Source organism: Glandiceps talaboti, chromosome 7 (genome assembly GCF_964340395.1).
Source record: "Glandiceps talaboti chromosome 7, keGlaTala1.1, whole genome shotgun sequence".
Taxonomy (NCBI): domain Eukaryota; kingdom Metazoa; phylum Hemichordata; class Enteropneusta; family Spengelidae; genus Glandiceps; species Glandiceps talaboti.
In genome coordinates this window covers 9598992-9624580 of record NC_135555.1, presented here as the reverse complement: position 1 = coordinate 9624580, position 25589 = coordinate 9598992, and the positions used below count along the sequence as shown (strand labels likewise).

The window sequence follows — 25589 nt, the reverse complement described above, 5'->3', positions numbered from 1 at the left end:
TTGAAAAAAGAAGAACATCTGGGCAGGACGTACCAATGGCAGTCACTTCCAGGTTTGTATTGAGAATAATGACACGTGAACTATGAAAACAGAAGTAATAGGGGAGATAAGAATGACGGTTAGAGAAAATGCCCGATAGGGCTTATTTAGCATTGACACAAGAACATTTACATCACAAAACAGAAAACTTTACCACTACAGAGGTACTTTTAGACTATTCTACAAATGAGAAAATGTTATATATTTTATATTAGTTACACACATAAGGCTTATGAGCAGTTTAGAGTTAGTCCAACTTTTAATTTAATTTTTAAATTATCAAAATATTAATGATATTTTTAACGATATAAAATCTACGAAACTACGTTTTGCCCTGGCTGAATACAATGAGCCTTTTGTTGAATTTCCATGCGAAATAGATGACGGCACTTACGACTGAAATCAAAGCCTAGAGTCGAGAGCAGGCTAGTTTTGCCTTGCTCGACTCCAACGGTCGTGTGTGCGTACAAGAAGATGAACTTGTTGAGGTAAACTGGGCTGATGTGGGAAAAAAAGGAAAAAAAATCGTCGACAGAAAAAGAGAAATTAGACACAAAGTTAAGAAGACATTGGAGAGGAAGCAGTGTGACATGTAGAAAAAAATAGCATGACATGAAAGATGAAAAAAGCCGGTTTCTTTCAGTCTGGGATGGGGTTGGTCTCAGTGAAGCATATGGGAAATACATGTCTGCGAACGAGGGTGACAACATTGCACTGAACGAGGCTGCGATTTGTTTGATACCTCTACGTCGAATCTATCCAACGTTGGTTCACGTGGTTGTAATTTTTTAACAGCATCGGTATGACACTCTCCGATGTAGTACTTGTGGCACTGTTCACAAGTTCGTGATATACCTAATGATCTTTTGGAGGAATAGGAATCGTGTTTCCCTGTCTTACCTTGGTATTTGTATACCAGATACATCTGTCAATAGAGAAATAGAGAGAAACGAAGTTTAGTGTAAAGTACATGTACAGCAGTCGTCTGATGTACACGCTCGCGCCTCGGGGTCCCATGCTACGACAGCCGAGATAGTATCGAGGGACGCTCAAACGAAACTTTGAAATTTACGTGATTTACGAAAGACTTTCTCTCCTAGAAGTGAACTCTGGCGTTGTGGCAAATCCAAATGGAAATGATTGGAAGTTGGAATGAGCAAGATCTTAATACACAGTGATTGCAAAGCAATGTTTTGTATTCATCAATAAACAAAAAGCACTTTGCCTAGACATGCATAGCTGACGACTTTAAAAAGTCCACATGGATGATGGTATTTATATTTTGCATTTTTAATTTATAAAACAATTTTATCGTGGCTTCCTACTTCAAAAACCAATGTGAAAAGAACATATACGAACTCCTTGTTTGTAACCCAATAAATTGCAAAGAATTAATAAATGTGTAAAATGTTTGTTATTGTACGTACAAAAATTGACTTCTTATACATTGCTTTTTTTTTAGCTTTTTGTAATGTACGAATTACAAACACATTGACTTTTCAAGATAAATTTGTTTTATAAAATTAAAATTCCAAAATAAATACCCAATCCTCATCCATATGGTCACTTTAAATGACGACTTTGGACTGCAAGTCTATGAATGCACAGAAACATCGCTAAACGTAAACTTTGATATCGCGTCTACAACCAAACATTTTAGGGAACTTCAAAACAGACCCCTGCAGCAATATACCGAGGACATATCGTACATTAGTTTTCCCCATTGTAGGCAATCATGGACGGTGACGCCCCAAGCTAATGGTTCAATCAAATCATGTCACATAAGTGCATCTTAAAACAAACATCGGAAAAAACAAATTAAGTCCACAACCTGTGGTGATCTCTTTAGGCTGCCCGAAAGCAGTAAGATTATGAAAATACACAATACTCTGAGTAAAATATGGAATTAATGGATGAAACCATACAGATATATGTAAGGCCTGGGGGGCTTGGTATGAAATCAAACATAAGAAACGAACAAAGTCTTAGGTGTAATGGACATAAATACAGATATTAGGTATCTCTGTGAATTATTAGTGAAATTTAAAAACAAAATGATGAATTCTGAGATCGGTAGAGTTTTTCGTTCGGGATATCAAGTACCAATCAAAGCTGGTTGGGGGTCGTTATTTAAGGACTATCAACTCCGATATGCGCTTCACACACAGATGGTATATACACTTCTTTAACTATAGCAATGTGTACGGATCTAATATCATGTGGAGCTTTTATCCGAACGTGGTAGATGTAATTAGGCAACGAAAACAATTTCAAGCACTAGGTGGTTCGAATACTATAGCAATGACGAAGACATACTATGACGTATGAAATAAGCACAGTGGGCTATTAGATTCAAACTTTCTACATATCCCTATGTTTATAAAAAATTCATGCTGTGAAAAATTATGTTCTTTGGGACAACGAAATACAGCAATTATAAATATTCATTGGTTGAAGAAAACATGGTGTTAGCGTGCATTTACATGTAGGCGATACAAGAGCGTAGAACTGCTGAGTTGCACACGTACGGTAAGTGTTTACATATCTAATAACCACCCGCAAATTGGACATCATTTTTTGCTCTCTCCTGTAAAATATCTACGACTTTTTATCACTGTTTGAATCTATTTTTGAAAAAAAAATCATTAATATGATAAATTAAATGTCGGTCCAAACTGTTAATAGATTTGAAACTTGAGTGCATATCGCAGAAACGTAATTATGGTTTGATGCATACATAATTTGATAGAATGTCGTTTCGCGGCCTTGGTAGCCTATCTACAAATTAAAAGCGCGAGATTTCGGAGAAAAATAGCAGACGACAGACGAGTATGATTTACGTCTTGAATGAAGAGAGTGAAACAACCATGTTTTTTTTTTATCATTTCCATAACTTGAAAATGAATGACATGTTCTAACATATTCGATAGCACAAAATAATTTGCACCAGACACACAAAATAAAAATTTCAGGAGCAGGAAACTAAAACATCAGAAGTCAAGAAGAAATAGAGGAGGTTGAATTCTTACCTTACTACCGAATAACAAACCTAGGACTACTGTTGTTGTCAATTGACTGTGTACAAACAAAATAATATATCTAAGATCTGGATTTGCTGGATCCTGGAGAAATATTCTGTTTCAACAAAAGGGAGAAGATCGGCTTAGTTGTATAAGTAATCGGATAAACACAAAGAAATCGAAAGGGCCAAAATTTTGATATAATGATATAAAATATCGACAAGCTTGTTTTACATCAATAGACTAAGAACTATTTATATTAGCAACCAGAAACGAAAAAGAAGGCATATGTTAAAGACAAATCATTACAAATATAGTACTCTCCCTCCCTGACTGTCTGTCTATGTCAGTCATTGGGCCTCCGTCTTTGCCTATCCTCTCTCTCTCTCTCTCTCTCTCTCTCTCTCTCTCTCTCTCTCTCTCTCTCTCTCTCTCTCTCTCTCTCTCTCTCTCTCTCTCTCTCTCTCTCTCTCTCTCTCTCTCTCTCATCTCTCTCCCTCTCTCTCTCCATCCCTCCATCTCTCCCCCCCCTCTCTCTCTCTCTCTCCCTCCCTCTCTCTCTCTCTCTCTCTCTCTCTCTCTCTCTCTCTCTCTCTCTCTCTATCTCTCTCTCTCTCTCAGCATAACCTGTGAAACATAGTTAAAAGAATAATCATTTCATACTCACAGTGCAATATTAAGAAACATAGAAAGCAAAGTTTCGTTGTATATCGCCCATGTGATAAATTTGCTTTCGTTGAACTCTGAGGGCGCTTTCCGCACGATAAAACTGAGTCTGATCCCCCAAAGTAGCAACAGTATTTCACCTGACGGAAAAAAATAGGTAAATGTACACTAATAATTATAGAATTCACCGATACTGTATGTATTACAGTCGATGCTGATAGTACACTGAGTGAAAGTTTGATCATCCCCGGTTTATGACTTTCTCTATAACATCTTTTATTGCTAAATAGCGTGACGAGTTGAGTCATTTTAACGAGGAATGTAAATTGAATGATACTAGAGTACCATGAACACCATGACACTCCCATAAAGAAGATGAAATGATAGCAATAAAGTTACATTTAAAAAACAACTAATCTGCAATGGGAAGATTAATTTTGTCTTCTTGATAAAAAGTAATTTGTAATCTCATTGCGATAAACGGTTATGTCTTATTGGTCGTTTGATCATTTGTTATACTGCGCTGCCATCAACGTTTACCGAAGTACTTAAACACATTTTTACGATCAGTTCAGCGTGCTTACGCATTCGTTGATAACCACATCCTATTTATCGATAATGCCACACTTTAAAAAAAAAACATTTTCCAATATATATCACTCACTAATTCGATTTCCTGTCAATTTCTAGTAGATAGAAGCACGATCTCACCAAATTAAAATCAATTTTAAGCACGTGTTCATTTTTTTCATCACGTTACCTTTAGATATCATATTTTGTCAGTTCTATAGTTTCGACTCATTAAAGTATAATTTTTAAAAAAAAATATAAGTTTCAATGTCATTATACTTAATTTTCAGTCTTCACTGCATTTCTTTGTTATTGAAAAGTAGATTGACCCCATCATCAATCGCATGTCATTTTTTTTACTGTTATTAATATATTTTGAATGCATTTCATAATTTCCGTAAAAGCTTTCGACGTTCCACTTGAATTGGTTTCCTGTGTTTTTTTTTCTTGCGATCGTTTAATTTCCATTTAAAAGCAAGACATTGATTTTAAATGACTTTTTGTTTTTTCCACACCTCGAAGCACTTTGTCTATTTCAAACAGTGGCGCTCTGACGTCACGAGTATGCAAATTTCACGAACTATAGCAGATACACGTTTTGAAAAATGACATATGGTATATGCACGCCTGAAAATATCTCTATCAAGAACATAAATGGATCAGATATCGTTAAGAAAGAGACATTCCATTTCATTGCGACACCATGAATGGATGATATTGAGACGAAAGAAAAGCGAAAACGAAATGTCAGCGGTCTAACGTCTAACAAAGCGGGACGTTTTGTTCTTTCTAGTATCATACTTAAAGTAAAGAAATACATTACAAAGCGAAGTGATTTAAATAAAAATAGTTTCATGTCTAACCACTGATGCAAGACCAATTTATCAAGGCAATTCGAGTAGATATATAGCTGGCATTGTATGAACCGATCCGAGATTCCATAAATGTCCGTTGCTGTGCTAGTTGAGTTGAGTGGCAATATAATATCAAAAACACCACACTTCCCTTGATTGAATTGATTTTCTCAAACACGAATTTTGCATTTCAGAAATTAAAAAAATTGATTGGACAATTACAAGTCGACGGAGCTTGGTTTTTTTTTCATGATGCCTTGAAAACAAGGTGAAAAACACAATTAACAGTTTCCGTTGCGAAAAATAACGCAACGTCACTGGGGTAGCGTCACGTCCTCCTCATTGGCGTCGAATGATCATAGAAATTCGGCTCATGTATGCTTATTGAACTGAAATTAGAAATAGCGAATGTGCAAAATATAGGTTTTATCGGGCAACAGTTCAATGTAGGGCAACGTTACAGACCTGTGTACCGACGTCACAAATGTTTTCGTAATATGAACACTTGCTTGAAAAATTCAGATTATTGTAAAATTGAAAAGAAAATCACTAAGATATTCCAAATACTTTTCGTAGTATGCGCATCGGAAAGAGAGGTTTTACATTTTCACTGTTAATATGTTCTAGAAAACCTTTAAATTAAAACAACAACAAATACTAACAACAACAACAACAACAACAACAACAACAAATGTTGACGTAATGCAAACGAGCCGAATTCAACGTGATGGTCGGGACGAGTAAGAGTTTACAGTATAGTGACATCAAAGCAGCACACCATGTTTGTCAACAAACAAAAATTAGTTCGTTTGGACATGCACATCTGACAACCGTTGAGCTTTAAAAATGAAAAAAAAAATCGAAGACAAAAATAAAGGAGTTACGGTTGCATTTATAAGCTGAACTTAGCCGAAAGATATGCCGAAAGTTAAATGCAACTGCACGATTTCTCAACCGATGTCAATCGAAAACCGAGAACTTCAAATTACTGTGAATGAATCATTCCCTTTCTGCTATCCCAGAAAAGGGAATTAAGAGCTAACATACCACGACGACTTTTATTCAACGAACCCTTAAGTAAAAGACGAACTGATAATCGATAATCGTACTTCGTTTTTTTACTAGTGGCGCAGATGTTGATGATTGAATCGGAGGGACGGTTGTTGGACCACACTGATAAAAAACGCATTTTCTTTTGGGGGAATAATCTTGGCATACGTCAAATGTGAAAGAAAACAGTGAAAGAAAACAGGCTTGTTAACGTGAGCAATCTTTCGTGAAGGAAACAAGCTGTTTATGTCCAATAATGGAGAATCATCCACGGGTGACATATACTCCCGTGCTCCAATTAACGAAGTTGAATTTTGTGTTCGAGTCAGTATAAAACTAGTTTATGCGCAGTTGAGGTCTTTCACGAAAATGGTTTCAAATTCAAACCTTACAGAAATTTCATTTAATATGTGCATATAAGGTTACTTTGTGTGCGGGCCTTAATCTTTAAGATTGCAAAATGTAACACTTTTAGGAAACCCAAAACTACAACTCAATAGTTTGTCGTGTATCTAAACACTGATTTTACTTCAACATCTCTGCACGATGTAAGGCTTCTATTTGGCATACAGTAATCCAAGACTGTACATTGTAATTAAAGTTTTAACCACGCACACAAAATCTTATTTCACCGAAAGGAGATTTCTGAGACGTAAGTCAGTTGACTTCACTTTCCTAACCATAATTTACTCTTTTTTTATATCACAAATTGTTATTGTCATGTTTGTTTGATTTCCGTTCCTTTCTTCATTTCCTCATATTATCTCCTCTAGTGAAACCGGCAAGAAGTTAATATCAGTTTTTTTTGTTGGTTATTTCATTTCAAAGACTCACCGCATTTCCTCAAGAGCCGCCTATGTGCTCAGAGTTTATTACAATTTCAGCACCCTAGTGGCTTCATATTAAAGTATTTATTAGTTCACAAGATAAACGTACACGTATCTCCAAGTTTGACTCCAATAACCTTGGCATATAGACATTAAGGGATTTTTCGACAAGACGTTCATCGATTTTCAATCTGGCTGATCAATACAATAGTCTATAAGGTAGCGTACAAAATTTTTCTGGCCTACTTTTAAGACGTTTAAAGCATAAAAAGTAAGTGAATACATAAATGAATAAGAATTATATACTTTCCCGTGAGAACAACATCTATCACAGGAATGGTACATATTAGTATACAATCATGTGTATCATGTTTATTGTAAATAACATATTTTGAACTCATGGTATCTCTGATGTTGTCAATTCGAACAGCTTGAATTTCTGCCCAGACTTTATCAATGATTCCCCGCGCTTTTAACATACAAAACAGGAATCGAGGACATAAAGTAATTGAAGAACATGGTCAATACTGTGAACGCTAAAATGTCACCTTTCGTCTTTACCGCTTGTGATAGACTGTGCGTGTGCTTGTTCAACAAAACACTTCTTATAAGTCATGGCAGCATATCACGTTCTCAACTACGGCTATCTGTCACAAATAGTCATTTAATCAACGGAGATGGCTGCCAGTTTGTAAACACAGCCGACAATTCCTGATTTAAGAACCTATTCCGTCACTTAAAAAGTCACCATTATTTTGTTCGTATCGTGTTTACATATCCTGAACGAATCGATACAACGTGAATGTTTATGGTGGCATACTTCCTCAAATGACGGCTATACGCAGTGTGAATATCTAACTTACAACCACCTAATTTACAACCATGAACGAGGAGACATTATTCGATTGACGAGAAAGTGTTGTGGGTACTTTCATATGATTAGTCCACAGTCGGTTCGCATGTTTGCACGCATGTACATTGGTTATTGTGTATTCCAAGTTACATTTTGCACCGCATTATAAAAAAACAGATAACGTGTGTTCTATCTACGTGCGTGACCCAGCTAGTCCGCAAATCCAATGCTTCTTGAAACCAGGATGAAGGCCTAAATTTTGTATCCTACAGACAACGAAAAATGAGACTGAGAAGTTTAATAAAACAGAGGATCTTGTTTTGTATGCTCAGACGAAAATAAGGTGCAAATATTACATGCTTTAAATACAGAGCCAAAATTGCCCCGCAGGCAAACTACTACAAGATGACGGATGCAGTATTTTGGAGCGTTCCACTGTATTCAGACCACTATAGACTGAACTATGTGTAATGTCCGATTTGCAAAGTTTAAACACTGATTCTGTGATCATGAGCAGTACAACATACATATTAACTTAGAAAGAACTCGCCACTGCATTTGCTTCTAACTTAAACATCAAGGTCACACATATACAACTAGAACGGGGTCAGAAATTAGGGGGCCTGGGGAGAAATTATTTTGTCTCTTATCATTGAATATAAGTTGTAGAAGGTATTGCGGCGATGTCGCGAGAAATATTTTTAATTCCTAGGTAAACGACCGCTCCTGAGGTTTAAGTTGGTTCAAATCATGAGCAAAATATTTCGGGGCCACCCTTTCAGACCATCAGAACTTTCATGCCCCCCTTGAACCCTCAATTTTTTCATGCCCCCAATCTCTCCCCAGCTCAGCCCTCTGCCGTAAATCCTGACCCCAGCCTAAAGGCGAGGTAAAAAAATGACAACGCCATTACTTATGACTGGATTTTCGAAACACTATTCCCCAAGAACCAATTTGAAGACATTGACATAGTCATTTCCCCCCAACTCACCACAAATTGACTATTAATGTTTCGACCACAGTTTCCTCGTATGGCTCTTTACGGCCTCCTTAAGCGAGTCATGTCCACATCCGCGAATGAATTGACACAGATATACTTTGAGAACAGCTCTCCAGGATTAGGTGTAATTTGAAAATGCAATATTTGTGCTGCTATATGGCTGACACGAGCTTGTTCCTTGTCTCCAGGGCAACCGGTGACGTTGAATCATTTTACCCCTTCGAGAATCACCTGTTCTGTAAATGTTTACAGGTCGTAAACTACGGCTATTCTGTCGTTTTCATCATTACGTTATTTTCAAAAGACAAATTTGCCTGTCAGGGGTTCATACTCGGGGCGTCATGATGATGGCATATTACAGCTGTCACAAGCAGTTACTGACCATGACCTTGCCAATCAACTGTCATACTTGAATAACTCCCGCCAAAATACGTTGTATGGGTAGAAATTCTTTTGTAATATTTGTTTATGTCATTATCTCGTGTTTTTTTAATAACGATTCTGCTTTTAATTTGTGTTGTATTCACTATTTCCATTAGAGAGATATTCATAGTTAACAAATACACAGTCTAGATATTAAAATATTAATATTGCAACTCATATACAACTTGAATTGCCAGAGGTTTTTTTTGCACTCATCAAGTCGGCTATTCGACAGCTAGGACTTTTTCTAATTGCAAAAGCAGAAGTGACGCAGAAGGTCTGCTGTATATTAATACATTTCTTCAAATTTTCGCCACTAGAGGGCGTCATATATCGGTAAGGTCTCTTATCCTGTACCTTCGCATCGACAGGTGGTAAAACAAGAGATACAAACTCCATTATTGGAAGTCTCACACTTACCCCCTGCCGCTGCATGATCCCACCATGTTAACGAACACTGTGTCGTTTTTAACCCTGATAAAGTTTTTGTGTTGACAACATGTGGTCTGTCAACTATCGTCCATATTGTGACGTAACCGACGAATACAGCGACTATAAATAACAACCTTTTTATAAGATCGTTATCTGTGATCCTTACACGAGCTGCTGAACGGACCCTGAATACCACTGATATCCTGAAAAAAAAATGAAATGTGAAATTACAATTGGGTATTTGCTACATCAATTTTCTTTATTTATTGGATATACGAAGCAATACAAACTTGACATTATAATCAATATTCATATTGTCTCAAGCATACTTGTACATGTACTATATACAAGAAGATGCTTGGTATGAATCCAAACGCCCAAGTCATAAACGAAACATATATTAAAAAAATAATTTAAATGTATTTTCTTTGACTGAATACATGTTTCACTGCTTCGAACATTAAACCACTCGTTCTCAACATACGGAGGTATAAAATGCACAAAGGGTCTTTTTGACCAGACATCCATGGTGGAAAATGCCGACAATGCTTAATGCAGATATACGGACTATTGCTGGTACGTGGCCCCTTGGAAAACCTCAAGCTGTGTAACCACCTAGTAGTATCTTTGTCCAAACTCGAATATGAAAGACTACTAAAGATGCAAACAGAATCCTTATTTGTACACACACTCCTACGATTGCGCTCCTGACGAATGTGGCGCTTTAAATTCAAAGCACAAACTTTTGTAAATAGCAATAGTTTGAATGACAACGACATCCGTAATGGAAGTAATCAGGTAACATGCTGTTAAATTGGTGTTCGTGACAACGTGCCACTCATGTCCAAGATCTAAAGGACAAAAGCTACTGATGAAAGTAGGTCGCTGAGGAAAGAAAATCAACTAGTCACGGCATTTTGTAGATGTCCACAAATCGCTGACGGTGGGACAGATATGATGGATCGTTTCTATCACTCTTGTACCCATCGTCACTTTCGGCAAGAAATCATTTTAAATTGTCAAATATATCGTTCTCATTTTTGAGACAAGATAAAAATTTATATCTAAAATTCGACGTCATATATATATATGATTGATCACTATATCGAATGTGGAGACGGGCTTTTTCTCCTAACAATTTCATGCGGGATAAAAAGCACAAGAATCGAGGGAGTGAAAATGGATGAAAATGGCACCATTTCCAATATGTTGGTCTCCTTAAATGGCGACGACGTGTATTACTGTACGACTGACGACGGCTGTGATGAATTGAGACATCATACACAGCTCAAAATAAACTCATGGGAATCCAATAGTTACGAGAAAACACCATCAAATATGCATTTTACATTTGCAAGCTATCTAAAGCGTCTGTTGTGGTAACTATATTGGCAATTTTAACTAATGGAACACCGAATCAAATTTTAAATACACCCCACTGAAATGTTTTTTCACTAGTTACTATGTCTCTGTTGTAACCACGGTGATGTTTGAAAAAAGCTTCGAGATCGCGAGGAAATACGGTACGCGAACCAATCGTAGCAGTTTTAAGTTCTAGTCCTTAACACGTAGTAGTAATTCAGCCCAAGCAAAGGCTTGAATCTCAGACTCGTTGTGCACCTGGGTGGGCTTTTTAGAATAATAAAATTTAAGCCTTAAATAGTCACACAGATCGGAGATTTGAATTGTCGAATCAAAATAAATAAATTGGTATGGAAATGAATTAAAACAGTTAACGATAAATCTACCTTCTTTTTTATTATCCTTTTAATAGCTACATAAAGTTTCTATATCTGTCTGACATTTCAGCTTAGATTTTAGAACGTGTATAATTATTTGAACAACACTCATATAAGTAAGCTGTAAGTCATGATAAAAGCGTTTTAAGTCTACTACTATACAATAATCCCCTAAGCGATAAAAAAGTAATAAAATATGCATGGAAATAAAAATTGTATTGCATTTTCTACTACCAGATAACCGACGGAATGTTGATCAAAGAAGTTGGATTTTTACGACCACAGTTTACATCGATTCGTATAGAATTGATGTGGATATGGGGAAAGTTGAAAAAGTAATAAACATTTCTTGTTATTATTTCAATACAGTGGAAATGAAAAATCGTATAAATCAAAGAACCACTGTATGCCCCGGGACTCGTAAATATTACTATACTTTGCATATAACTTTGTATGTTTTGACACTGCATAAACATTTACTGCTCTTGAGGCAACGGTAATGCTATACTTTATAATGACATATTCGTTCGATGCTCATTAGTTGCGATGTTGCTACATGTATGTATTAGGGTATCTGTGGACGAGGACGTCCATTTTGAAATGGCTGGGTTGATGTTTGAACCGTAATGAGGGGATCCCACACAGCTCGTCCTCATACCGATGGCTAACGACATAAGTGAACCTTTCTGTAATGGCTACATTAATACTTCAACTTGTGTTCAGATAACACTCACACTGTGTTAAATATTTATGGTTTGATTTAAGTTTTGTTATTAAATGGTTACATCAGCAATTGAATATAATAAGATGTTATTTTATATGAATATACATATATGTTACTCTCAATTCTTTCCTGTCCTAATTATCATATAATCTATGTGATTATTCTCTCTCAAGGTATAACATGGTACTAGACAATTACTGAATCAACGTGTAACCTATTACATATAGTTGCTATAAACTGTTTCCATGGTAATATGGCTACACAACATTATGACAAATGGTGGCCGGAAGCAGCATCTTCTAATAATTCGACCCATGTTGAATGTACCTTCTGAGTTTGTATTATGACAAATTGCAGAGTGATGTGTGACATATTAATCTAGCGAATGCAATACAGCCTATGTATCCATGTATATTAGTACTAGTTTACTGAATTTGTAGTGTCACCATCCTTTTTATATATTAAAATGCTTTATGGCAGAACCACAATTTCAGTGATGCAAATATTGATTTTTAGAAATGGATCGGTTGAACATGTAATAAAAAGTATGGATCGCTGAAACGCCTGCTGTAATGATGCGTTTGATAACAAATCAATTTCAGTATATAACCAGTATATATAATATCACCAATATAGGGAACTTGAAGTTGCCTTGGCGTTTCACTTATGAGACGTGCTGTTTTTTACTTAAACATAGACGCATTTCAACTCCACAATAACAACAACAGAGACACCGCGCGCGCACACACACACACACACACACACACACACACACACACACACACACACACAAACACACACACACACACACACACACACACAGCAATATCCCCTATCGAATCACAATGATAAGCATTACTATTATTGTACAGTGTGAAAACAAATACACATTGACTTGATTATGTTAATGTATTCAATTGTTTACTTTGTCATAGATAAACAACACGATTACTTGTCTGCTTCTATATTCCAACTGTGCAAGGGGAACCTCCTTTATTTGAAATCGTCTGAATATGTGTAAAAAGTTATGTGAAAGGCCAAAACAACTTCAATTTTCCTGTAATAATGAGCCGTTTTTGACGTTAAACATGGGGATAGTAATATATTTGTATAGCTCATCAATATCACCACCACCACCACCACCACCACCACCACCACCACAAAATCATCATCATCATCATCATCATTATCATCATCATCATCATCGTCAGCGTCGTCGTCGTCATCGTCGTTGTCATCATCATCTTCATCTTCATCATCATCATCATCATCATCATCATCATCATCATCATCATCATCATCATCATCAACATCACCACCACCTCCACCCTCCTCCTCCTCCTTCTTATCATCACCACCACCACCACCACCACCACCACCACCACCACCATCATCATCATCATCATCATCATCATCATCATCATCATCATCAGCAGCAGCAGCAGCAGCAGCAGTATCAGCACCACAACCACTCACTCATCCACTCACCCACCCACCCACCCACCCACCCCTTAATCCAAGCTTTTAAAAGTTCGATTTATCACAGGTACATGACTTCGATATATAGACGCCAAACGAGTTATAATCAAGATCAAAGCAATAAACTCACCTCCAAGTTTTTAATAAGAGAGCACCGTATGAAATTGAGAAGCCAACTTCATTGAACCATGGTATCATCGCGCATGAAATATCAGAAGGCTCTGGGTAGCTGATCAATATCTTTAACATACAAGGCAAATGAAAGGAAAGAACCAGTTAGATATAATGAAACTATCTTATGATTGGCACCCAATGCGGCATGACATTTCTAACGGGCGTCGAATACAATCATAGTTTATAGCACTCATCACGACCTGTGGCACATTGAATATGCCACCGAAGATCTATATTAGCCAAACAAAAAAAAATGGTAGAAAGTCTACCTTCGGGCGATGCAAGGTGCAATTATAAATAGAGACGTTCGGATTCTTTCCTTTGGGTTGTCATAGATAATATGTTATCTTGGGATTGAATTTCAAGGGACGCCATTCAATGCCAGAAGAAAATGGAAAATACTTAAGTTTTAAGTTAGGAAGGCAGGGTGATGTTTTTGTAATTGATAAGCACGGGCAAATCTGGACTCCTACTGCGGGGTGAACATTGAGAGTACATTCACTTGCAGAATTGTGAATGAACTGAACTTGTCTCTTAGTTACCCACTCTTTTAGTCATACGCCTTCACTCTTATCTTCTTTACTTTGGTGTGACGTATTTTTCAGTTAAATCACGCATATAACAGTGGTCTTGATCGTACGATAACAACTGCTCATTTGAAACCGCCCTACAGCTCTAGCAGATGAAATACTTACCGGGGAGTAAAGAATTAGTGAACCCATGAGAATAATCCTTAATAAGGCAGGACTAGCTGCTTTTACCACCTGTAAAAGATCAAAACAAGCCATGCTTAAATTCTAGAGATAATTTCGACTTCAAAATGAGTTTTGTTCCTGAAAGGACGTCATTAAAATATCATCCAAACCCCATGGGTGACATTCTCTAGGGATTAACACTCGATTCGTAGACACTTATACAATGCCCAAACTGTAGACTGTGGTACGCCAAAAGAGTCAACTTTAGACCAAACTTCAGAAAGGAAAATCGCTCCGTAATTGGCTAACAGCGATCACGTGAAGTTGTTATTTTATATGACCGTTTCCGGGTTTATAATTATAAGGGTTTGTGTATGTGCTGAAAATGCTACGGTGACGCAATGTATCAATTATCCAGGCTGAATATCTTTTTAGTGGACGATGTCTTGTATGAAAATAGAGGATTCCTCTTATAAACATACCTTGACCCCGCTGTATTTCATCGTAAACCACTTTAAGATACTCGTACATGAGATCACGGTACATTGGATAATCAAAATGGCGGTTCTCATTGTCCAATCATTGGCTAGAATACAAGATCTCCCGTCGCTGCATTCATCACATCCGGGTCCACATGGTAGACACCCGGCAGCATCGAAAGAATTTGGCTCATGTCGAAGCCATTTGTCATGTTCTCGTTCTAGCTCGGTGCCATTGTAGAAACGGTTTTCGGCTTGCAGGACAGGAAAGTAGAAACCCTTTTGGCAAACACATTTGTAAGATCCACGACGAAAACCAAGCCCTGGGAGAAAGACACACTGTAATAAAAATGAGAACAGGAATATTATCAAAGATATGTTGAATTAAAAAATGGTATCGAGTGACTTGGCATACATGTACTTTATCATTAGAAATTACAATGTCATTTCATTTGACTTTACATTGAAACTGGGGGAGGGTGAGCCTTGCTATACATCAGAATATTTTAAACGATTAAACAAAATTCCTCATATCATTAAGCCCTTTAGGTCAGCCGATTAGAACTGTAAAATACCAAGAGATAGTTGCTAATCGGCCGGATAACTACACCCTTCCCCCACCAATGTATTATAGGTTGGACCAAACTTATTTCAATTCAAATGTGAAGAAACTGATCCAAAAGCACAAGTATTTTTTTTTTTTTTTTTACAGAATTTGAACCTGAATTCTAGTGCAATCTTTTAAAATGATATGAGTATAACTTCGGAGGTAAGATAGTTTTAGTTACACAGAAAATAAACGCACTAATGTAGTAAGGTCTGAAAATACATTTTTATGATTCCGTTTTTATTGACGGAAATTTAGTACCCTTGGGTAAGTGTGAGAAAGTACAGTTTTATTGCTGTAACATCGTTGGCTTACTGACAAGTAGGAAACACGGTTTTGTAAGATCTAAAATGACAATTTATCGAGTCGCGAAATGAGAATGAATTTTACGGTGGTTTTTAGGAGTACCCACGGTCAACAAGGACATTGAACTGACACATATACATTCGTACTGAGGCTGGAATAAAAAAGAACCCCACACCATGTGTAAACCATGTGTGATCGTGTGACTTTGGAAATAATCATAAATTCATAATTGGACAAACAGACAGCTGTCATATCCAAAACATTGTTAACATTTTTGAAAAAGAGATTCTTTTCAATCACTTCTATTTATATATAAACAAAAATATTTTTGTGCCCATTACTTTTTTGTTGCAACTTGGTTAATGTCCATTGTACCTTTTATGTGAAAAATATTAGTCACATTTTCTCAAGCAGGGAAATTTTGTTGTCAAAATTTGCTTGGCTTTGCAGTCAACTTATTTTACTGAATGGCAAGCTAAAATTTGTCGATAACATTGTTTTTCTTTCTAATGATACACAAGGTCTACATAGTTCACGATGCTCATGAAAATTATCGTAAAAACGATTTCTATTATTAAGTTTCAGTGATATTTTCACAGTATCTCCACTTCGCTGATACTACTGGCGTTGCTGTGAATTCGACATTTAAGACACGAATAGTATGCACCCATTGCTCGGATGAATATCACAGCATGGGAAAGTCTCAAACTGAGTTTAAATTCATACTCTTTTTTTAAATTACACTTCGAATTCCCCGTAGTATTATCTACCTTGCGGAAAAGAGATTCCGCTGATGGAATGCAGAATGAAAGAGCTTTTTACACGACCATACTGGAATATTAAATTCGTCAGTTCTCTCGTTTCCCTACATTTGTGTGTTGTTATCTTATCGCCTTAGCCTGGTTATATAGTTGATGACAGCTATTATAAAGTTAACCCGACCGTAAAAAAAGCTATGAGACGAGCAAATCTTAAGTATGGGATAAATTTGTTGATTGAATCTTACTCAATTATGGACATCGAATAAAGGAAATCCCATTCCATTAACTTGGAACAAATAGAAGGCCTACTTATACGGTATAGATGAGAGTAATTCGTACAGTTGCTGCAAGTAGTTAAACTTGTTTGTTATATTGCGTTCTTAGTTGTGATGAATGACACAGTCGAGACAGCTATAAAGAAAAATCACTACTATCTACGTACTGAGTAATGTGTTATAGGACAGTTACACCAACTTTATGTTCACAGTGTGTTCATCAATCGAAACGCCTATCTCAACCACTCAGCTCCTCGTTACACACATTTCTCGTTTTGTACTTACAGCTTGAAATACTTTGCAAAATATTTTCTGTACTTTGCTATAAAAAAATACTATTTTACTTCTATCTTTTTCAATATATCTAAAATCGTGGTCATAAAGTCTGTCACGATCATGAAAGGTCCGAGATGAGAATTAACAGAACGACGTACCATAACAATTCTGGTACATGCATTATGAGAAACTTGATAACTAGGATCGTCATTTTATAGCTCTTTGTATACAGACTCTCTAATACTTCCCGGCATTGTACGACTTACAGTGAAAACCAGTTCACGTGAAACAGAACTTCACAACGTTACATCTAATCGTCTACGCGACAAAAAAGCTTCCAAACATTGAATCGTCTGGCTCGACAAAAAAATCTTACTGACATTTCTACATTCTTTTTACATAAAATATCATTATCTTAGCACACTCTAAATAGTTTGATGGAATTCCATCTTTGTAAAACTACCAGCCTTTTTATGGTGGCGCTTGACTGTCTGTATGGGCAAACTAAATATCACGCGAGGAGTAGAAATATCAACCAAATGTCCTTCGTGAGATACTTTTTAAGGAACGGAAAAGTGTAAGTGCTCCATGCCAATTGCATTTTGTTAATCCTACATGCCTCAAGACAAATATGTCTAAAGTGGCATGCTCAGCTGGCTGTTGTAAGTTGAGATCTAATCGGGGATTTCCTGTCACGTGATCATCTCCTGGAACTATCAACCAATCCGTCGTACTCACTGTTCATGACTTGAGCCGGAGGCTTGCGTATGATAAAATAAGCAAATATCGCAATAATTGATTGTATTTTTACAACTGCCCTTTCCCGTCAGTAATAACCAATTAAGTTTATACGGCGGGGTTTAGGATTACTGTTTCAATTGTAAAGACCCATGAAAGAGCAATTGTAGTGAAATCAGGCCTGGAAGGTCACGGAGTAGAAGAAAAGACTCCGTGTCTTTTCGGACATTGTCTATCATACTGACTTGGACAATAGAGAAAGCTATTAAGCTTGATCTGAAATTTGTCAATTTTATTCCATTTTATAAGATAATCTTTGCCGTGCAACTCGTGTTGTACTTATTAAGAGTCTCCATGTCAGATTTGGTTCTTGGTTTTACAATGCAATCAAAGTGTTACTTTTCGTAAACCTTACTTCATATAGTGCAACATCACATTTATCTGTGGATTACAAAACATAGCTCATCTTATTAAGTTCCAGGATTCTGACCTAACAAGTTTAGCTAATCACATCTTGTGTTGAGTTACATATATTCTCTATATTGGAGTATAGAGAATATCAATTGGATACTAATTATGTAGGAACTATGTCCTTTATACTGCAAATTGATAAGTCACCCAATTAATAACTGAATTACGGCAACAACAAAGAGATTGAGTTTACCAACTATAGCTCTTTGACAACACATGGTGGTGATGATGATGATGGTGGTGGTGGTGGTGGTGGTGGTGGTGGTGGTGGTGATGATGATGATGATGGTAGGTGGTGGTGGTGGTGGTGGTGGTGGTGGTGTGTGTGTGTGTGTGTGTGTGTGTGTGTGTGTGTGTGAACTATACGATATGACTGGGAGAGAAGTTTGTGCATGAATTACTTGTAAATGACACTAAATCTAAATACACCCAAACGTATGGATAAAACGCGCTTTGATATTATTGACTATACCTCCATACAGACGAAAATAATACAAGTTTTTTTTTTGTAACTAGCACGGCAACTTATTAAAACCATGTAACTAAGCAACAACCTCTTCCATAAAGAGGAAATGTACTGAAAATGCACACAGAAAGAGTTTGAGATCTGTTTTGTATAAAGGGTATATAATATTCGTAAAATTGAAGATTAGCACAGCAATATTGCGTTAAAAACTTTGTTTCTTTTGTATGTGACAGTATAATGTATACAATATATCTCCCTCGCCGTTGAGAGTATATGCTATGTATACTTATATATGTATGACCTGCGTTTTCCAAAGAATGGGTGTTATAACTACATTGGTGTCACATAGTTTATCTCAAAATGGGTACTACGAATAATCGAACAATCAAAATAACGACACATATGTATGTCACTATACAAACAATCTCCATGCCTGTGGATCTAACTTTTTCATCAACAGATTCAATGTTGAAGTCTTTCCCCAAACAGCACCTAACAAATAACCTATTACAACTTATCAAATAAACGGAACTTTGTCGGATTCTCTTTTTTTTTCAATGGCGGGAAACAAGAAGATGAAAAGAGTCACATCAAAGCGACAAAGGTCGCTAAATTATATTTCAACAGTGTTGTTGAAGACCTAGAAGTGTGTGTACATATGTATGTGTTGATTGCAAGATTTTTCAAATCAGTGAATGAAATCTACGGTTTCTTGATTACAATACCATATATGGTAAATTTAATCGACGCTGCGAGAAAGATAACGATGTAACAAAATCTGAATTATAGCGTATTTTTCGCTCTCTCTTTAGAACCCCACTGCTAATTTGGGTAATAGTTAGATTTCATTAAGGATAATGAAACTACGACATAGTCTATCGATATGGTTGAATATCTATGGATATAAGAATGAACATTCGAGTTGCAACTTTTTGAATAGTTTGCAGTGTAAATGATTTTGATGTTCTGGCCACCCACGCCCAATTTTAGCTAATGGGAAGATAGCGGAATAATAGGTGTGTAGTGGCGTGAAGAGCATAATTTTGACAATACTGTAAATTTGTATCATACTTATAAATTAACTGAGTTGGCGACCGACTGTGTCAGCCATCGCTCACCCGCGAATTGATATTGTTGAGGTTGACGATTCCTGACGTCCATGTATTTCAGAAGTAATGGAATATATTTTCATCTTAAAATGCGAGACTGACTATCACTTACAATAATGATTATTAATTCCGCAAACATCACGAGATTTCACGGAGGTTATGCTATCATCTCTGTCTGTCTGTCTGTCTGTCTGTCTGTCTGTCTGTCTGTCTGTCTGTCTGTCTGTCTGTCTGTCTGTCTGTCTGTCTGTCTGTCTGTCTGTCTGTCTGTCTGTCTGTCTGTCTGTCTGTCTGTCCGTCCGTCCGTCCGTCCGTCCGTCCGTCCGTCCGTCCGTCCGTCCGTCCGTCCGTCCGTCCGTCCGTCCGTCCGTCCGCCCGCCCGCCCGTTTGTTTGTTTGTTTGTTTGTTTGTTTGTCTGCCTGCCTGTTTGTTTGTTTGGTAGTAGGATATAATTTATCACATTTACCCAGCACAATCATTGAGTTCCTGTAACACTATCCTTTGACAGGGAATTTAAGTTAAAAGTCATTCAATGGTGGTTTGTAAAATAAAAAAAGACTTTTACATTTTTGCAGAAGCGAAAGCGAGCAAACACTATTTAGGCAGTGTTAGAGAGTCGTGGAATATACCAGGTATGAACGTTTCCGTCTTCGAAACTAGCAAATACAACAAGGCATCCAATTGGCTGTGCGCTGGCAGCCAATCAGGTTAACCGGTTGGGGGCGCGCTGATATATACAACTTTGAAATCTTTGACTTGCAGGGGAGAGATGAACAACGGGGAAATCAGAGCCACTTGATTATTCAAGATGACGTACATTTAAAAGTAAATATATCACTATCATGTACATTATAAGGTAATCATTTATATGAAAATCAAGAAATGTATACTATTTCCAATAAACGGCGGGAAATCTATACTCCCTTACCGTTTGTAGGTTTCCCAATGACATGGACGACTATCCCCATAGCATATTATTCAACACGTACAAAATTTAATGAAATAAAAAGTAACGAATGGTTGTATCACACGCACCAATGATTACATGACTATGACAAAGGAGGGCAATTTACACAGAAGGGAAAACATGGGACAGATTTAATAACAATTTTGATGTTTATAATGAAACTCTATGTACTGGTTAATTCGATGTGAAATAGACGGGCAGTCGTCTTGAATTGCTGACTTGCAAGCAAAAAAAAATATTTCCTCTATGAAATCTACTTGTCAAAAGTTGAACAGCGGAGAAAAAAGTCTAAGGTAGCCGTTTCCATGACAACCGAATCAAAATATGGTAGTATGCGGATGTTTCTTCATCGAGTCTGCATTCGACAGTGCGTGGGATGAATTCAATGAACAAACACCATGGAATAAAAAAAACTATCTCCATCTCAATCAGACAGATGTTCTAGTCACGGTATTTTCTAATTTTCCCTAGGTTCTATTTTCTCAAATTACTTTTTGATGGTATACCTCCATCAATCTTCATGAACACATTGTATGAAATATCAGCATTGAATGACCTCGTCCAATTATTTGGTGGATCTATAACCATGGTTTAGGATATTCTTTTAAATTACCAAGAGGATTCCAAGGAACGGATTACTCAAAAGTGCTAATCTATTAAGCTGTCATCAATAGATACATCTTTCATGCACCGCGTGATGTATCTCTAAAGAACAGCCAAAGAGAACTTGAGAATACATGTATGGAATCCAGGGTAGCGAATATTGCAGTAAAGCTTGTTCTAAGTATACTTATACTTGTAAAACCGAATGCCTCCAAGAGATAGGATCCTCAATTCTAAAGTTAAAATGATAAAAAACTCTTTGATTCTAGGACTCATTGCATGTACATACAAACATCATATCATTATTTAACTTTCTTTGTAATGGTTCGTTGAAAGGGGTCTCATGTCGATTATTTTCCTTTGATGGCCCTAGTTTGCTATCAGCAAGTTTTTATATAAGAGCGGCAGGTTCGATACATGTATTGTTGTTGGATATTTTCTTTCTTTTCTGAATCTAAAGCTTTATGCGATCAGAAACTGAGGATGTGTTATCTTGTTATCAGATCATCAAAACATGAAACACTTGTTTCTTAAATATATGCTGCTGGGACTGAGCGGAGAGGGGTGAACGAGTTACCATGGTAACGGTATGACATGTTGTGATACAGTTTTTACGTCAATTCAACCGAGGAAAAGTGGCGAAACTTTTTTAAAATCTGAAACAACTACAGTACTATGGAAGAGAGAGAGAGAGAGAGAGAGAGCGAGAGAGAGAGAGAGAGAGAGAGAGAGAGAGAGAGAGAGAGAGAGAGAGAGAGAGAGAGAGAGAGAGAGAGAGAGAGAGAGAGAGAGAGAGAGAGAGAGAGAGAGAGAGGTTAAACAGGTTCAGACAGATTAGCAAAAAACAGAAAGCTCAGAAGAGGATATGGGTAGATCCATACTATACCGGATAAAAGAGTTGAAAATAATACATCTCAAATTGAACATATCTAGAGCGCATCTTTCAGAATATCTGAAAATCAATTAAAAACGGCCTTCAGTCGGCTTGAAACTCAAGAATTTCAATCGTTTGCGCATGCGAATTTGATGAAATCGATGAACAAGGATTTGTGGAGGGATCACATCTCCTCTATTTACTCTGGAAATCAAATTTTTTGCGACAACATCGATTGTCGCTGCTTAAATTCCAATCGAAGAAATTGGAAACCAGTGAAAGATAAATGACAGTGGAAAAAACCGGAGAAAGGGTCTACGTTCCATTCAATTGAGACTGATTTAAATTTCAGACAGACAGACAGACAGACAGTCAATAGCACTAACTCATGTTACATCACAGCTAGGGCATAACTGAGCTTTTTCAAAGAGTAATTGCGACAGGTAAAAAGACAGTTCCTTTCATGAATTCTGTCAAAACCATCACAAATCTACTACATCTTTTCGCAATTTTTGACCTTTATGTATTTTGTTGCGTGTCAGAGGCAGTTTATGTGATGACTTGTCAAGTTCTGAGTGGCTTTTAGTTGACACGAAGTGTCTTGTATCGATACTGTACCAATTCCTCTCGGCAGTCCACAAGGAAACTTTAGCGAAGCCTTCTAAAGCAAAACAAACTTGAATTGAACAACCCCAACCCCAACCTTGCCCCGTACGGTAATATCCTAAACCCTCGAGTGGTTAAACCACTTGCCTCTTACCACTGTGATCGGGGTTCGAACCCCATTCAGGATTTCATTAAATTTACCATGCTGTAAGTAAAAAGAGTGTTGTTCAGCTTGACTCGACCGAACAACGCAGGTTGTCCCCGGGTACTCCGGTTTCATCCTGCATTAACACTGAACCCATAAGGGATGGCTCTCACTGGACTTCTCTCACCCCTCTTTGAATTCTAAAAGGTGTTCGGATGTTCAGCATCTACACTTTACACCAAACGTGCTCAAATCTTGTACCCTTCTTTGCTCAAATAATGAGTGAAAGGTCGTAACATTCATAGCAAGTAAAAGTACACGATGCCTGGTCTTGTAAATCACGGTCTTGTAACGTACTTTCGTTTTCGTCATTTATTGTTAGACTCTTGACAGAATGTCAAGCCAGGTGTGATAAAGAGTTAACCCAAGTAATCACATTACACTGGAGACAAATTACCCGAAACACTTATACAATTACGTTTAGGAGGTTATAAGTTAGTTTAACTACAGGGCCATCCATTTTTATCAACCTTTACTTAATGTTAAGTACTCGCCAATGAGTTTTGATGAAATAGATTTTGTTGAAGACTTCTCCCGGGAAATCAACACAATAGAGTAATGGAAGCAAACCATTAAACAACCGACTCCCTTCTAATTAATCAGCAAAGTTCATCGGAACATTATCTGTTAGTTGCGGGCTCTAGGCAGCACCCTTCTGTATTGTCGTTGTCAATCTCGTGAGATTGAGTCAGTCGATTTTGCTAGCCAGCGTTTTGGATGATTTTTTATGACTCAGTTCTGTGTTACTTATCTGTGGTTCTGGGTAGGTATTTTGGGTCCTGTATCAACCTTTTGGCCTAGATGAATGTTAGAGATAACACGGATAAAGTTGATGTCTTTTGACCTTAATTTACAAGTTAAACTAGCCTTTTCAGAATTGTACAAGAATGTACAATATCCGTCGTTTAATCGTCACCCTCCTTGATACGGATATATCCAAGGCTATATTTACTAGAAGTAAAACATCCTCGGTAAGGACTTATACTCCATGTAATTAGAGTACATTTAGGGTTCAATAATTGTGAACCTGTTTGGAATTCTTAGAGCTTGTTTTAGCCAAACCTTTTAACATTCACAGGCTACTAAAACGTAACCTTCCGATTCAGCAGTCGTCTCATTCCCAAATACACTCTGTACGAATGCCTACCCAGTAACTAGGGACACTCTAACAACCTTTTGTTTCTCAGCAAGAAATTCACATGATATGCAAAAGACTGTTCCTCCAAGTAAATTCGTGCATTATGCCAAATAATTCACCAATAATAGTCAGAACTTGTTACCGGTAAGAACTTACACAGTAAAGGTGATGGGAATAATCGTGTTTGTCAACAAGAAGGAAATTCAGTCGCACACACAACTTTCAAATTTTAAAAAGAAGAACGAGTGAACGTAAAACAGTCGAGCATTACAGTTATGTTCACCGATCGCATTAACCTCGCATATGGTGCCGGATGAAAATGCGCAAAACAGCTCAATTAGTTTCCACTAAACACAGGCATTTTCGGCTGAGCTGACCATCAGCGTGGCGTGTTTATACATATATTAACCGAGGTAATCACCACATACTGAGAGATTCTGTGTAAAAATATTCTCTCATTATGTACATTGATGCTGACATTACAAGCTTGTACGGAACATGTCGAATACACCACTAAGCTTACATGTTGGAATAAAATGGAAACTGTCTACATGTCTGACTCGACACAAATCTTAATATAAACATTGCTGAACCTTAGTGTCTGGCTCGAAAAAAATTGTTACAATCCCTTACAGCAATTACAGTTCTATAGAAATGCTGCTGATCAGAACGTCATTGTATCAGTAGTAGACAATTACAAATGGCACTTTCAAACAGACATATACAAATACAAAACAAGATCGGGTGCCTTTGTTGTAGGTTCAAGGCATGTTGTTATCAGTTTGTTTAGTCTGTGAAAGGTAGCCATATAACTTATGTCTAACTTTCACAGACATAAACAAACTTTCGCATACATAAACCAACTGATGAACTAATCAAGTGAATCTACATTAGAGGCACCCGCTATTGTTTTTGTATCAATGAATGTACATGTCATATCAGTTTGATAGTGCTAGTAGAAGATTTTACAGTACCTTCAAAGCCATTTCCAAATTGTCCACAACTGATAAAAGGGCGTTCTGATTAGTAGCATGTCTATTGCAAGTGTTGTGTAAACATTGTCTGGCACGACAATAATTGACTTACAATTGTTACATTGTAATCCATTGACATGCCTGAAAAAGTAAACGTTGTTACAATGTATACGATCTGGGGAATATTGG

General features: G+C 37.0%; 1 protein-coding gene across 3 annotated transcripts in view; it reads right to left on the bottom strand.

Annotated features, from left to right (window-relative positions):
* Nucleotides 1–25589, bottom strand: part of LOC144437538 (putative G-protein coupled receptor CG31760) — a 165054-nt gene that overhangs the window by 5674 nt on the left and 133791 nt on the right. For 2 of the 3 annotated variants that reach the window (XR_013481018.1, XM_078126485.1), the window contains exons 5-12: nucleotides 15028–15363; nucleotides 14546–14614; nucleotides 13807–13916; nucleotides 9723–9937; nucleotides 3727–3865; nucleotides 3069–3174; nucleotides 940–964; nucleotides 434–537 (exon numbers count right to left, since the gene is read on the bottom strand). Coding sequence is in view for 2 of the 3 variants with exons in the window: in XM_078126485.1 (XP_077982611.1) it covers nucleotides 449–537; nucleotides 940–964; nucleotides 3069–3174; nucleotides 3727–3865; nucleotides 9723–9937; nucleotides 13807–13916; nucleotides 14546–14614; nucleotides 15028–15363 (1089 nt within the window). In the remaining variant the exon portion in view is untranslated. The remainder of the gene's footprint in view (nucleotides 1–433; nucleotides 538–939; nucleotides 965–3068; nucleotides 3175–3726; nucleotides 3866–9722; nucleotides 9938–13806; nucleotides 13917–14545; nucleotides 14615–15027; nucleotides 15364–25589) is intronic. The other variant, XM_078126486.1, reaches the window with a different exon arrangement.